Below are 16,458 nucleotides of genomic sequence, written 5' to 3' on the forward strand. Positions count from 1 at the left end.
ATCATTGCTTGTCACTATAGAGAGCTGCTGGAACAAACTGATTAGAGCGACGAGATTCCTGCACAGTATCAGCTGGATGTTCTGTTTGCCATCAAACATGCAAGTGACCAGCAATGGATTTGGGAGAGGAGAACACAGAAATCTACTTTCCTTTGCTCCCACAAAGTGGCTTGTTTTTGAAATCAGAGCCTCAACATCACAAACAGGCAACGAGCGACTTTTAATATATATCTATAGGTTAGGCTTGACGCTCAATAAGCTTCTGTATTAAAAAGCCCTAGAAGAAGGTTTTCCAGTGTACAAGGTGGGGGATAGACACACAGCTCCCACTGAAAGGCAGGGCAGAGACACAACTCGCTTCCAAGCTGGAGTTAACCTCCCCAACATGGTATCAATCATTTCCCACTTCAGAAGCCTGCTGGCACCCCAATGCATCCATTGAAAAAACTCTTTGGGAAGCTGCCTGGCAATCTCAAAACGTCAGAGCTGCTAATGGGCACTGTCTTGTGGAAAAGCCTAGCAGAGGATGGAAAATCTCGCGGGGCACATGTGACCAGCGGGTGGTTCTGGCTCACAGCCTGTATCCATCTGGAAAGGGGAGGTGAGGATGCCGATGCATCCAGGTCAGCATCTGCACCAGGCCAAGCTGTTGAATCAATGAGAGCTGCAAGGAAACATTCAAAGGGCTTCTGATCCATTTACAAGAAACCCGGTGTCCTGGGACTAGGAGGAATCCCTAGTGAAATGCAGCAGCTTTAATTAGAGTCCCAGCATTCTCAGAGCCTTGCTCTGGGGTCACGGATCTCCCTGCCAAGGCAGAACCTGGGCCAGCTCCGTCTGGCGTGCTGCTCTCAGAAGCAGCTGAATTATGCTGACGGCTCGGCATGCTGGCAGCCTCCAGCCCTGCTACTGAGATCATACAGACAACTTCTTTGCAAGGTTGTCACAGGCCAGAGGAGAGGTGATAGCTCTGACAGATACCATACTTCCACATCAGAGTCACAAGCTGGGCTGCCCTTCAGAGCAGCGTCCCAAGAATGAATGTCAGATGCTGCGGGGTAATGTAGAATTCAAACGGTATCGTGGACCCATAGGATATGCCACCTGGATAAACTTGCAGGTTGCCTTCTTGGGGCTGATCTCCTTAGGTAGGTTACATCAGCAAGACAGCAATGCTAGAGTTAGGTTTGAGGCAGCCCATTCGTTTCACAGAGGCCCCAGCTCAGATCCGGGCCCCACTGTGCCAAGTGCTGCACAGATACATAATGCGAGACAGTCCCTGCCACAAAACACTTACAGTCTGAATGGACCAGACCCACACAGGGAGGGAGGGGAAACTGAGGCACTGGGAGACCACCCCCGCCCACAAGAGCACACAGCAGGTCTGTGGCAGGGCTGGAAACAGAACCCAGGTCTCCCAGTCCTGCGCTCTACCCAGTGGAGCTCCACAGCATTTCAGGCACCTATAATCTTTAACAGAATGAATTTAAGAATGGAGGAAAAAATTAACGAGTTGCCAAGTTTTGCAGGCACCGAGATCTGGGAAGTGCTGACTGATTCTCCCGAGGGTGGACCCCCCCCCCACCCGGGACAGTTGGAACTGGCCTCGAAGATAAGCAATCAAAAGTGCAGTGGGGAGCGTGGCGGAGAAGCACTAGACCACTCAGCAGGTGAGTAGGGTTTTTCCCACCCTAGATTCCAGCCCATGACGCCTTGTTAAGAGGTCACACAGCAAGCGCTTCTATCTTGGTTCAGGGTGAATGCTGCCCAATTCCCTCCTCAGCCGGCCAGCCAGCTCGACAGCTTGCTCTGTGCGTCTGACCCTGTGCATTGCTCTGTGGACCCTCATGATACCATGCAGACGGCAATAGGATGCTCAGCTAGCTAGGGACTGTTATGGCCCCCGTCAGCTCAGTCTGAGCAGCCAAGTGCCCCAGAAGATTAGCCCCTCAAGTGAGTGCTGAGCTGTGAAAGAAATGGCTGATGAGAGAGTCCAGAGGAGCCTATGGTGCTTACTTGAGTGGCTACCTCTGGACAATCTGCTATCGGGGGCTTTGACTGCAGGTTGTTTCAGTGGCTCTCATATTGAAATCGCTGAGGACACGGTAAAAGGCAGTTTCCAGCAGGGCCCATTGTCCAGATCCGGTCCCAGATGTCCTACTCAGCATCCAAATGCATCAAGGGGAAAACACAATGAAGTCCGGTAGAGCAGTCCTGGTGATGACGTGGGTCAGAGCTGGAGCAGAAAGTGTTTTTCTCACCTTTGTCACTAGACCCACAAACATTTGTGCTCTGATTTTTGCTTTAACTGCTCTGGCTACACCACTGGGGCAGGTAAATGAACAATACCCGCTCCCCCTGCAGCCACAGCACCAAAAACCCCTCGGCCTCTCCCCCCCGACGGGTGCCTCCTGCCCCCAACACTGGGTGGTGCCGGCAGTGAATTTGTGAGCATTCGCTCGGCATCTTGGGCAAGTAGATCTGTTTCCTACCATAGGAAATGCTGGTGGCCCAGATGGCTAATTGGGGGCCAGCTGGGACTGAGACCCCACCAACTCACTTCACACAAACCGAGTGAGCCAGGGAATAACCCCCAGTCCCTGCTGACTGGATTGGAAACGGAGATTTAGCAGCTCAGAGACTCCCTACCCCATTACTTGACTCATGCACAAGTACCCGGATCACCACCTGGCCCGTCTAACCTCTGGCACAGAAATGCTACGGCAGGAGTACTGTATGGTTAGCAATAGCCCCTCGGCAGTCTTGTTTCCCCATTCTTGCTCCTTGCTAGAGGCCCCTGTCGGTTTGTTCCTCTGAGAGGAAGGCACTGCCTCTGGGCACAGACAAACAGCTAACCCCCTAGCTAGGGGCTCCTGAAAGAAACCAGCGAGTGTCTGTGACTGGGAGCCCTCGCCTGAAAGCCATCAGCTGTCTGATCTGCTTCTGCTCTAGAGGCAATTTGTGCCTGTTTGTCATCGGGTGCACGACAGCACTGGCAGGAGCAGCAAAGCCCTCCGTTTCTAAGCCACCCGAGTGGAAACCATCAACCAGGAGTACTGCAGAGAGTCCCATCCTAGGGCGTGACCTGCAGTCGAATGGATTAAGCACAGCGTTGTAAGTCTGGACTCCTGGGTTCAAGGCCCCTGACTTGCCATGTGACTTTGGGGGAGTCACTTCATTTCTCTGTACCTCTGTTTCCACCCCCCTAAACTAAATGGGGCAGCAAGTGCTTTGAAATCCATGGTACAGTAGGGCTATCGGTACAAAGAACTAGTAGGATCACATGCAAGTGTTTGGAAGTACGTGGTAGGAAACTCTCCAGTACAGGCAGGATGATGAATGGGATGATCTTATAAAAGTCTCTTCCAGCTCTGAGTGTTGAAATGCTTTGGTTGTCAGAGAACCTGCCCACAAAGCTGCCAGAGCAGGGCAGAATCCAGCACTCTCTCTCAGAGTCATTAAACAGAAAGAAGTGCAGGTGAGGAGAGGTTAGGACAACTCGGTACAAGAGGTGGGGCAGGAAAGGATGCACTGATGCAGAACAGGGGAGCGGCAGAATGCAGCCCAGCTGGATTTACACGGCTAACCTGGCAGCTGAGATGCTCAAGGGGGAGAAAAGATAGAGGGAAACCTAAGTACCCTGCAACACAGGAGTGAGAACAAAAGGGGCGTGGGGGTGGGCGTGTGCCTCCAGTTGACACAAGAGATGAGGGACCAGAGGGAAAGGGAAACACACCACGACAGAAGGGAGTTAAGACTCTCAATGTAAGTTGCATTTAACAATAGAGAGAAGATACAGGGGTAAAACCAGTGACATTGACAGAGACTGGGGTGTGATCAGTGACACAGGCAGCAGCACGAGTGTGCAAGACTACTCACGTGCACGCGAGTCAGGGTCTGCACGCTCAGCTTCCCTAGGCCTAGCATTTTGCACATGCATTCTGGGAACTTGCAGATTTGGGGCTCAAGAAGGGAGGTGAGAGTCTTGGAGGGCAGCACAAGTCCGTCGGCCCTACGTCAAAGGTGGGGACTGCAGCTGGGACCCCAGGCCAAGGGCCGATCAGGCCACCTCACGGGTGTGCCTTCATGGACAGATCACATGGATAGCCAGATGGGAGCCGAGAACAGATGCAAGTGACCTCCCACCCTCTCCGTGGACCCAGGCCAGGTCTCTCCTGCACAGCTGCTCCATGGGGAAGGGAGCTCAGCCTTCTCCCCCAGTGGTTAAAGGGGTAGCACAGGGCAGAGGAGGGGGCTGTGTTGTTGCACTGTCACCCCTCCATCTGCCTTGGGAGGGTGAAAAGGTCATTGGCACAACAGGCCCCCTTGCCAGAGATTGCTACGGTGTGGCGCGCGCACACACACACACACACACACTCTCTCTCTCTCTCTCTCTCTCTCTCTCTCTCTCTCTCTCTCTCTCCCTCCCTCCCTCCCTCCCTCCCTCCCCTGCATGGTGTGGATAGAGCCCTGTACTTCGTCTCCAGAGAGAGGCAGGACTGGACAGCTCCATGACCGACCCCGATGATTCAAGCAGTGCACCCCAAATGCAGAACCCACACAAGGTGACCCCACAACATTTGGCAGGTCCATGTAATGGGCTGGCAAGGTTCCTCCCACCCGGTTAGCTGCTGTGGAATCTGCTAGGAAAGGGTTAAGTGGCTCAGAAGCAGGTGGGAGAGGCTCTCTGGAGAGAGAAGATTGAAGGTGTGGGCTGAGCACTGAGGAGGGAGGAACCCTGGGAGACAGTTTAGCCTGTGCTTGTTACCTTCCTGGGGATGAATTTGGAGCTGAGAATGGCAGAGAAGGGGTGACTCACCAGAAATTTAAAATCCCTTTGGGAACTAGAAATTAATGCCATCTATATCAACCCTAGAAAATTTTAGAAGTGGAAGTGCTGGGCTGCAGGAATTCCAGTCCAGTCTTATCAGCTCCCAGCACATGTGGCAGGGCCCAAAACAGGGTCAAAGTCCACAACAACAGCATCCCCCTCTTCCCAATCCATCTCCCATCCTGGGGGCATCCATGCCGCAACCCCAGTACGCTGCTGAACTGGTCACTTCTAAAGAACCTTGAATGCTGGGTCAGAGGAGACAGCTGTAAAGTGGCCACAGCACAAACTGCGACCCGCCTTTTACACTGTTAGAATCCCAGTGTTCCCACTGGATTCTTTCTGCAGCTATTAAAATCCAGCGCAATCACCCCAAATGAAAGATGTTAAATATCCAGGGTTAATGACTATGTCCCGTTTCATTCTGCAGCTGCAGAGGCAAAAAAAAAAAAAAAAAAAATCTAGAAACTGGAAACTAAATTCCCTGGGGGTAGGGATTGTGTCTTGCCATGTGCAGGCCCAGCACCCTACCCAGTGGGGCCCCAGTCCTGACAGGGTTGCTTTCAGCATCACCACAACAGAGATATTGTCACTAACAAATCTTATTCCCAGAACTGTGAAGATTCCATTAACAAGCTATGGAAAAGCAGCAAAGAATCCTGTGGCACCTTATAGACTAACAGATGTTTTGGAGCATGAGCTTTCGTGGGTGAATACCCACTTCGTCAGATGCTTTTACAGATCCAGACTAACACGGCTACCCCTCTGATACTTGAAGCTATGGAACTCATTGCTGCAGGATGTTAGCGGCAAACAGCTCAGGGTTAGATTGTGTCTTGGACATTGTACCCCTGCAAGGGAGGTAGAGGGAGAAAGAATACCCCCCCTCCGCCCCCATACCCTTTATGGGAGACCTGACTCTTTGGTCCAGGCATGGAAGTGTAAGTACAGGTCTGTCTCATCTTACGTGGGGGTTATGTTCCGCAGTCAGTGTGTAAAGCGAAAACGGCGTACAGTCAAAATTACATTGAGTGTAATGGTGGGCGGAATCGCCCGCACTACAGAAACAGTATTTAAATTGTTATTTTTCTCTTCTTTTTTTTTGTTCTTGCCAACCGCGTAAAGCTGAAATCGCGCATGTTAAATGCACGTAAGATGCAACAGACCTGTTTTTACTCACTGCCTAAAGCAGATGTGCCAGGAGGGGAAAGAAGCTCTCACTCGCTGGCCAAGTGGCTGAGCCAATCAGAAGAGTGAATGTGGGGTTACTAATTTACTGCTGGTATAGGACAGAGGCAAATAACTAGAGGGAAGGAACCATGTAGAGGGGTGTCCGGGAGCCACCCTGCCTCATTGAGCAGCGCCATTTACACCCCACCCTTTGCTCCAGATCTGTGCCCAAACTCATATCCCATCCCTTAGTCAATTTCCAGAAACCAAGGAGTCTGTGGTTGAAAAACCCAGCAGCTAAATGCACTACTTGAAACAAGATCTTGTACTTACTGGACATTTATACACACGTGGGAGGAAAACAAGATCTGCTTGGAAACAGTCCAGCCACTATCACATATTCCATCACATCAGGGCAGAGAACAGAAATGTTGCCTGGAGAGCCCCAAACTTGGCAGTAACACAGAGGTGGAGGCAAACACAACCAGAGGTTTCAGGCAGCGGCGGCTACACATACAAGTAGATAACCCTTCCCCTCTTTAACTCCCAAACTGATTGTCTGTCCCAATAACATTCGGAGGGAGACGGAGGGATATTCGGTGCCACATGCAGAACTATTCTATGGTTAACTAAAGCAGATTGTTTGACTGGCACCAAATGACACTGGGTTTGCTTTCTAGAGACAGAAAGCAGCGCTCTGCATTGGAAAATGTATGGTAACTGGTATCACTTCGCTCCGCCAGAGCTGCCAGTCCTTGGCACCCACCATGCTTCCACTTCAGGATTAAGTCAACCTGGCTATTAGAAATCCGGACAAAACCTAATCCAAGAGGCCGATTATCCCACAGCTGCTGCTGCTGGGTTCTTACACCTTTCTCAGCAGCATCTGGTGCTGGTCGCTGTCCGAGTTACTGGGCTAGATGGACCTTGGGTCTGCTCCGGTCTGGCAGGTTCCAAGTTCCTACAAATCAGCTTCTTCCTCAAACACCAGCCCAGTTCCTCCCAGAATATTCCTTATGCAGGAGGTAAACTCCCTCCCCTCCCCAAAAAGAAATCTATGAAGTCACCACCTTAGCTCCCTGCAAAAATCCCTCCTTAAGATTCACCTCTGCCGTGCTGAGGAACAAACCCCTATGCAGGCCATGAGCTGGGGCATCTGTTTACTGTGCAGTTTAACTGTTGTCTTGCCTTCCACCCTCTCTTTGTGTCACCCCCCTGCGGCATGTTGTCATAATGCATGACTGAGCAAATTGGTGCCAGGGTTGTCCTTTCCCTCCGTGGCTGTGCAGCTGGGGCCCTGACTGCAGCCTCTAGGGGCTAAAAGAATGCAGACTAAGAACAACAGCCCCATAGTTTTCATCCTGCTCCTGATTTTTCATGGCAAAGACAAAGTGGTGTGTAAAGTTTCACAGGCACACAACAGGATACTATTCTTTCAAAAAGAATGAGTTTCCTGATCACCACTTGTGGAATGAGATTAGGTGGTTAAACTCAGCAATGGAATTGGAGGAGAAATGCCTTTTCTACAGGCAGAATCACCCCCACACACACACCTCAAGTGACTGACAGAAGAGACTCAAGGATGCTCACTATTATTCCCACATTGATGTGTGGGCAGCATGCGAAAAGTCAGCACACAGGGAGGAGTGCCTACTGTGACTCAGCGCACAGAGCAACATACTGTCATTGTGTGCAAGAACTTGATACTTACGAAGAACACCTACAGAAGATTGTGTTTGTCTTGTGCCGGTTTCCACCACATGACCCAACCCTCCAGAATTTTCGCTGCAGTTGGGAACAAATTAATGCTAGAATCAGGCTTCACTTCAAAGAGGAAACGTGCATCAACCCACAATGGCAGAAACTCGCATAGGTTCAACACAATGGGCTTCAACTGCTAATGATATAGAACGCCAGGTGAAATCTAGTTATTGGGCTACAGTGAGGTTCAAACGTCCTCTCTCCCCATGTTAAAAGAACTTTTAGTGCAAAACAACAAAAGGGACAACAGGGTGAAGAGGGTCAGATTCTGATCTCGATGTAAATTTGCCCACATTGGGAGTTGCTCCAAAGTTACACAAGGACCCCCAAGATCAAAACTGGCCACAAAAACTTCAAAACAGAATTTATTCCTTTCTTGGTAAGAGCACAGATGACCCTGTGTCGTATTTTCTTATTCAACTGTGTTCCTCAAATACTATAAACCCCAAACAAGCATAACACACTAACAACGTGTGTCACGTTCCCTTCGAGTGGCTAGTCCAATAGAGGATAACTACCTACTATTGCTGTCAGCTGATAGAGTTACTCCTTTAGGTCAAGTGACAAACATCTGTGCTGCTGTTCAGGTCACAGATTCAAACGCCATTGATGACCCAGGCCAGGAGGAGACAGGCTGTCAGGTGAACAGAGATGAACTTATTTTTCAAAGCATTTTGAAGGAAGCACTACTCCTGTAATTGAAAATTTTCCCCTTGGGATTCCATTTAGACAAATTTAGATTCCATTTAGTCCACAGCCCCAAAAGACCAGTCAGATAGTCGGGAAATAGCCAGAGCAGAGGGACATCTCGGCCATGCCCGCTTCCCTCAGCCACACCCCCTCTGCTGGGGCTAGAAGGGGAGCACAGAAACTGCCCAACTCGCCCTACAATCGTCCGCATGCAAGAAGAATCCTCGCTTGGGTGCAGGCTGGAATGGGGCGGAGGAGCTGATGGACAATGAGATGTAAATTTCAGGCAGTAAAGCAGGGTGTTAAAATCCCCAGAAAAAGCAGCAGAGAATCCTGTGGCACCTTATAGACTAACAGACGATTTGGAGCATGAGCTTTCGTGGGTGAATACCCAGGGTTTATTAACCCTTCACTGGCCACTGGTAATAAGCACCACTTGAGCTTCAATGCAGAGTCCCATCAAGAGCAAAGTTTTGAATGGAAGAGGCTCTTTCCTGCCATGCTGTCCCTGTTCCTCTGTGTTACTGTCCCTTCAGCCTCCAGGGTCAGTCTGGGATTCCACAGGGAGCCTGAGACTGCCGCTTCACTGGCCAGATGAGATGCAGAAGCCGGATCAGCCAGTGAAGGAGTGGAGCGATGGTACTGGGGAGGCAAAGCAGTCTGGTGGTTAGTGAGCTCGTTGAGGCAGGGAAGTCTAGGGACGTGTATATAGCACTTGGCCCAGCAGGGACCCCAGTGACAACTGGCGCCTACAGGCACTGCTTCAATAAATACAGGTCTAGGAAACCCAGGTATCCCATGTGACGGCCTCTGCAATTATCATTGGGATGCCCCACACAGCCCATAATGCTGTCATGCAATATCTAAATCTCCCTGCAGCAGGGTTTGAACATCACGCCTTCAGCAGCACAACACAGACATCTGCCACTTGCACCGAGCAGTGGCTGCGGTTGCCAGCACGAGTAGACTTTCATCTGCTCTTTGAACCCGCCACTAGGGGGTGTCACTTTACAATCACGTTACATTCACATCAGAGAGCTGCAGTGGGCACCAACCTAATCAAGTGCTAAATGGCTTCTACCACACAGTGCCCAGGTACCATGCTGATGGCAGGGAAGCCATGTGCCCCTGGAAGGCAGGAGCATCTCTATTTTAAGGGCACATTCTGGAGATCCTTTTGGGTTAGTCATAAGAATGGCAATACTGGGCCAGACCAATGGGCCATCTAGCCAGTATCCTGTGTTCTGACAGTAGCCAATGCCAGGTGTCCCAGAGGAAATGAACAGAACAGGGCAACTATCAAGTGATCCATTCCCTGTTGTCCAATCCCAGATTCTGGCAGTAGGTTTAGGGACACCCATAGCATGAGGTTGCATCCCTGCCTATTTTGGCTAATAGCCATTGATGGACTATCCTCCATGAACTTATCTAATTCTTTTTTGAACCCAGTCAGACTTTTGGCCTTCACAACATCCCGTGGCAATAAGTTCCACAGGTTGACTGTGCATTGTGGGAAGAAATATTTCCTTATGTTCATTTTAAACATGCTGCCTATTAGTTTCAGTGGGTGATGTCCAGTTCTTCTGTTATGTAACGGGATAAATAACACTTCCTTTTTTCACTGTCTCCACACCAGTCACGATTTTATAGACCTCTATCATATCCCCCCCATTAGTCTCTTTTCTAAGCTGAACAGTCCCAATCTTTTGAATCTCTCCTCATATGGAAGCTGTTCCAAACCCCTAATGATTTTTGTTGTCCTTCTCGGTACTGTGACGGGTTCCCTCCACAGCCTAGGACCCCAGAGCTGTACTGTCCTGCCCTGGTCAAAAGCCTGATCAGTATGAGAGTTATTACTCTGTCCGCCACTTCCAGAGTGCACGGACTCTTGTTCCAAGCACATCACTCAAACCGCACTGTCTTAGATAAAATATAAAACAGATTAACAACAGAAAGGTAGATTTTAAGTGATTATAAGGGACAGCAAATGTATCAAAGTAGATTACCTAGCAAATAAACTAAAACTTAATAGAAGCCTAATATACTATATAGGATTTGAATCAAGCAGTGTCTCACCCTGTTAGATAGTACAAACAGCCCACCAAGCTTCCATACACAGGCAGGCTTCCTTCTTCCCTGCCTGGGCCAGCACTTCCCCCAGTTCAGTCTGTGTGTGCGGAGTGAGGCCCTTTGGTGATGTCACTTTCCCCTATCACAGCTTCTTCCATAGGGTGGGAACCCTTTGTTCCAAGCCGAGCTCCCAGCCCGGTTTGTGGAAAAATACAGGTACCAAAAAGGAGTTCGGTGTCATATGATCTAGTCACAAGCCCTTGCGTGTCCTGATGAGTCATGGCAGCCAGTATCCACAGACTGGCTGCAGTGTCCCCAGGACAATTCACTGGGTGAAGATAAGCTTTCCCCATGGCCCATTATCTTCACTGACTGGCATTCAACTCGAATAGACCATTCACAGTGTGGGGCGGAACAGATGGAAAGCTTTGTGGGTGTTACCCATGACAAGCACATTGAAATAAAGATAGAGAGTCAATATTCATAACTCCAGATACAAGAATGAGACATTCATGCTAATAGGATAATCATATTAGCAAACCATGCCTTTTCCATTGACACCTCACTACACATTCTGTACAAGATGCATCATAATTATGCCATAATCATATCACAGATCAAACCACTCTGATGAAAATGGGGTGCAGAGTGTCACAGGTACCTCTTTCGATTCTAATATATCTTTTTGGGGGATGGGGCGACCAGAATTACACAGTATTCAAGGTGTGGGAGTACCAAGGATTTATACAGAGGGATCATCATATTTTCTATTTTATTACCTCTCTCTTTCCTAATGATGGCGAACTGACCGTTCGCCTTTTTGACTGTCACTACACATTGAGCAGATGTTTCCAGAGAACTATGACTACACAATGACTCCAAGATCTTTCTTGAGTGGCAACAGCTAATTTAGACCCCATCATTTTGTATGTATAGTAGGAATTATTTTTTTCCCAGTGTGCATTACTTTACACTTATCAACATCAACTTTCATCTGACATTTTGTTTCCCAGTCACCTAGTTTGCCAGATCCCTGCATAACTCTTTGTAGTCAGCTTTGGACTTAACTGTCTTGAGTAATTTTGTATCGTCTGCAAATTTTGCCACTTCACTGTTTGCCCCCTTTTCCAGATCATTTATGATATGTTGAATAGGACTAGTCTCAGTACAGATCCCTGGGGGACACCACTATTTACCTTTCTCCGGTCTGACAACTGACCATTTATTCCTACCCTTTGGTTTTCTTTCAACCAGTTACTGATGCATGAGAGGACCTTCCCTCTTCTCCCATACCTGCTTGCTTTGCTTAAGAGCTGTTGGTGAGGGACCTAGTGAAAGGCTTTCTGTAAATCCAAGTACTCTAGATCACCCTTGTCCACATGCTGGTCGACACCTTCAAAAGAATTCTACTGCTAGCCCTGGTTTCCATAACTCCTGCTAGGCTCTGGCCACCTAAAAGACCAGCTGGAAGGATGAAATCGATCCCCGGCTGGCTGCGTGCATGCACTCCCCTAACACCTTCTTACATCTGGCATGTCACATGCTGATACCCCATCACTCCATGAAGCAGTTATGCGGGGGGGGCATTAAGGAAAGAAAGACGTTCAGAGCATCTGGGGATCACAGGGGCTATACAAATAAAACTACCTTCAAGAAAACACATTTGCCCTTCTGAACCTCCATAGGCTGGTGCCAGAGGGGCAGGTCTTACCTTCAGCCACTGGTGTGATGCTGATGACTTTAAGGTTAAGGTTTGGAAGCAGAATGGCACAGACGTCCTTCCCCAGTCTTTGAATGGGAGGCAGAAGAAATGTGATTTCGTATTTGTGCAGTATCTTCAGAAAGCCTACCTGGAAGAGGGGAAAGAAATGCAGGTTGCACGGTCACCTTTGCCACTGCACTGAACACTTTGCAGCAACAACACCGACCATAGAATTAAAATAACGAGGTGCCAAAGAGAAAGGAACTGAATCCACGGGAACAAAGCCTAGTTTGAGGGGCAGGCTAGTCATTGTAGTTCTTTGTGTTATCTTAGTCAACTGAGATCAGGGCCTCATTGTGCCAGGTGCTGTACAAACACCTAGTGAGATTGTCCCAGCCCTGGAGAGTTTATAAATCTAAATAGGGAAGATGGAGAAGGAAAGGATTATTACTGCCATCACATAGAGGGGAAACTGAGGTACCCAGTTACACAGGGCAGAGCAGGAAATAGAAGTGAGAGCTACAGACACCCCGTCCAGTGCCTTAACCGTGACACCACCAGAAATAAATAGTTAGAATGAGGGATCAGGGAGCCGGAAGCTCTGAGTTTTCATCCCAATTCTTCCACCAACTCAGTGTGGACTTTGCTGCTCCGCGCCTCACTTTCCCCACCTCGAAACTGGAGATGGATAGTTTCATGAATGTAGGCGCAATGCTTTGAGGGTGTCCGACAAACGGCGCTGTACCAGGGCAAAGTGTCGCTCGGGGCTTGGGTTGGAAGCCAAAGAAAGAACAAGCATGGGGAATGTGCTTCTCTTTCGTGTCCCAGGTCGTTGCAGACGGGCCGCAAAGAAAAGGCAGCTCTCATTGCTGCTGGCCAGGCAACAAGTCTACTGGTGGTGCAGGGAAAGGCCCCAGGCTGATCTGCTGCTGGGGTGGGTTCCTCAGGTATCAGGATAATCCTCCGCTGATGTTCCCTGGCTGGTGTGGGTGGGTTGCATGGCTGGGAGAGGGAATGGGGGTGACACAGCAGGGTGCAGGAGACTTCAAGGGCATGAAAATTATGGTTCCACTACTAGGAAAGTCACAGCACCCAGGCCCTGATCCAACCCCCTAAGTCAGTGGCATGGCACCTAAAGCAGGGAAGGAGGGCAGAGCTGATCAAAAAGTCCAGTTTTTTTGTTTGACATGAAAACTTCACATGAAAAAAATTCTGGATCAGTCAAAAAAAAGTTTCATATTTTTGCCAAAAACTCCTAACACACAACATTTTTTGGGTTTTCATAACCAAAAATCAAAATTTTTCTATTTTAAACTGTAAATTTTGGGTTATTGGTTTTGGTGTTCAAAAACCAGGAACAGAAATAGATTTTTTTTTTAAGAAATAACCAATGGGTTTTTTTATTTATTTATTTAAATGAAATACTGGTTAATTTAAAAAAAATAAATGTATTTAAAATTAAATTTGAAATTCAAAACCTATGTTAAGATCTAAACTTATAATAATCTATTAAAATCATTTAAATTAAACACAAAAAAGGAATACTAATTTTAAGAAAGTTAAACCACTGAACTGGTGGAAGTCACTGGCTAAGACCCGGAATCACAATTTGCTGAAGCGCTAAAGCAGATTTTGACAGCAGGAATCTCTTCTGGGGGTACAGAAAGAATATTTTCTTCACTTCAGTTTGTTCATCCAATTCAGTTCAATGACTAGTTCATACAAAGTTAACAAACAGTTCGGAGATAAAAAAGCAGAAAAGTTTGTTTTCCCCTTCCAATCTGTGAACCAAAACAAGGTGTTAGAGGATGAGATCTACTAGTTCTAAAATCTTGAAAGACATAACTGAAAACAATCAATTCAATATACTTCTTCTACCGATAATACTTCCTATGTTTAACAAATCAGTTTATTTTAAATGCAAACCATGCTTTGATTAATTTTTTTGCTTATGGTACCAGCTCATTTAAGGTAATTTAACTTGAAAAAATGAAATGCTGTTTTTGTGCATTTTAAATTTAATTTGAATGACAATCCAAATAGAGCCTGAACCAATCACAAGCAAATTAATCATCTAGTAAATAAGAATGGCATCATTAATCATTTCCAAACACAATAAAATATTAAAAATCAAGAATCTGAATAAATGTAAGTCAAGCTAAATAACTGCTTAAATAAGCAATACATATAGTGTAGTCTCCTACTTAGCAAAAGGAAACACCAAGTTTGGTGAAAAGGTTCCATTTATTGGCAAATCAACATGTTTTAACGGCTACCAACCAATGAAAAAAATCAACCTTTCTTTAGGAAAATAAATGAAAAGTACAAATGAAAAACAAAGAACCAAGCGTCTGCCGAAGTGGGTATTCACCCACAAAAGCTCATGCTCCAATACGTCTGTTAAGCTACGTCTTCACTACCCACCGTATCGGCGGGTAGCAATCGATTGCTCGGGGATCAATATATCGTGTCTCATCTAGATGCGATATATCGATCCCCGAACGTGCTTATATTGATTCCGGAACTCCACCAACCTGAACAGAGTTGCAGAGTCAACATGGGGAGCCGCGGACATCAATCCCGCGCCGTGAGGACGGTAATTTGATCTTAGATACTTCAACTTCAGCTACGTTATTCACCAAGGAGTTGAAGAACCAACAAGAGGGGATGCCATTTTAGATTTGGTTTTGGTGAGTAGTGAGGACCTCATAGAAGAAATGGTTGTCAGGGACAACCTTAGCTCACGTGATCGTGAGCTAATTCAGTTCAAACTAGATGGAAAGATAAACAAAAATGATCTGTGACTAGAGTTTTTTATTTCAAAAGGGCTAACTTTAAAGAATTAAGGCAATTAGTTACGGAAGTGGATTGGACTGAAGAACTTGTGGTTCTAAAGGCGGAGGAGGCCAGGAATTACTTCAAGTCAAAGTTGCAGAAACTATCAGAAGCCTGCATCCAGAACAGGGCGGAAAAAACATAGCAAGAGTTGTAGACCAAGCTGGATGAGCAAGCATCTCAGAGAGGTGATTAAGAAAAAGCAGAAAGCCTACAGGAATGAAGGTGAGTGATAGCAAGGAAGCTCCTTACTGAGTCGAACCTGTAGGGATAAGTAACAAAGCCAAAAGCCATGGCAGAGCGTGGACTGCAAAGGGAATTTAAACCACAATAGTAAAAGGTTCTATAGCAGATAAATAAGAAGAAACAAGAAAGAAGAAGTGGACCGCTAACACTGAGGATGGAGTGGAGGTTAAGGATAATCTAGGCATGCTCAACATCTAAACAATACTTGGCCTGCAGTTAATGAGGCTAATGAGGAGCTTAGAGGTAATGTAGGATGACAAATGGAATGAGGATTGGAGGTGATCTACCACATCTGAGAGCAAGAACCACTCTCGACGCTTAATGGGATAGTCGGGGGCCCAGTTATATCTTCATCAAGATATTAAAGGAACTGCATCTCTCTCTTGTAAATTGCAAGCCCATTAGCAAGAATTTTAATGAATCTGTAAACTCAGGGGTTGTACCGTATGACTGGAGAATTGCTAACATAGTTCCTATTTTTAAGAAGGGAAAAAAAGTGATCCGGGTAACTACAGGCCTGTTAGTTTGACATCTGTAGTATGCAAGGTCTTGGAAAAAATTTTGAAGGAGAAAGTAGTTAAGGACATTGAGGTCAATGGTAATTGGGACAAAATACAACATGGTTTTACAAAAGGTAGATCGTGCCAAACCAACCTGATCTCCTTCTTTGAGAGGTAACAGATTTTTTTAGACAAAGGAAAATGCAGTGGATCTAATTTACCTCGATTTCAGTAAGGCATTTGATAGGGTTCCACATGGGGAATTATTAGTTAAATTGGAAAAGATGGGAATCAATATGAAAATTGAAAGGTGGATAAGGAACTGGTTAAAGGGAGACTACAACAGGTCATACTGAAAGGTGAACTGTCAGGCTGGAAGGAGGTTACTAGTGGAGTTCCTCAGGATCGGTTTTGGGACCAATCTTATTTAATCTTTTTATTACTGACCTTGGCACAAAAAGTGGGAATGTGCTAATAAAGTTTGTGGATGACACAAAGCTGGGAGGTATTGCCAATACAGAGAAGGACCGGGATATCATACAGGAAGATCTGGATGACCTTGTAAACTGGAGTAATAGTAATAGGATGAAATTTAATAGTGAAAAGTGCAAGGTCATGCATTTAGGGATTAATAACAAGAATTTTGTTAAAAT

General features: G+C 46.9%; 2 protein-coding genes across 3 annotated transcripts in view; one reads left to right on the plus strand and one right to left on the minus strand.

Annotated features, from left to right (window-relative positions):
• Nucleotides 1-16,458, plus strand: part of HSPA12B (heat shock protein family A (Hsp70) member 12B) — a 192,136-nt gene that overhangs the window by 104,502 nt on the left and 71,176 nt on the right. The window lies entirely within an intron of this gene.
• ADISSP (adipose secreted signaling protein) overlaps nucleotides 1-16,458 on the minus strand; it is a 117,583-nt gene that overhangs the window by 40,074 nt on the left and 61,051 nt on the right. For both annotated transcript variants that reach the window (XM_075066690.1, XM_075066689.1), the window contains exon 3: nucleotides 12,234-12,372. In XM_075066690.1, the coding sequence (XP_074922791.1) occupies nucleotides 12,234-12,372 (139 nt within the window). The remainder of the gene's footprint in view (nucleotides 1-12,233; nucleotides 12,373-16,458) is intronic.

The sequence above is a fragment of the Chelonoidis abingdonii genome, chromosome 5, assembly GCF_003597395.2.
Source record: "Chelonoidis abingdonii isolate Lonesome George chromosome 5, CheloAbing_2.0, whole genome shotgun sequence".
NCBI classification, from domain to species: domain Eukaryota; kingdom Metazoa; phylum Chordata; order Testudines; family Testudinidae; genus Chelonoidis; species Chelonoidis abingdonii.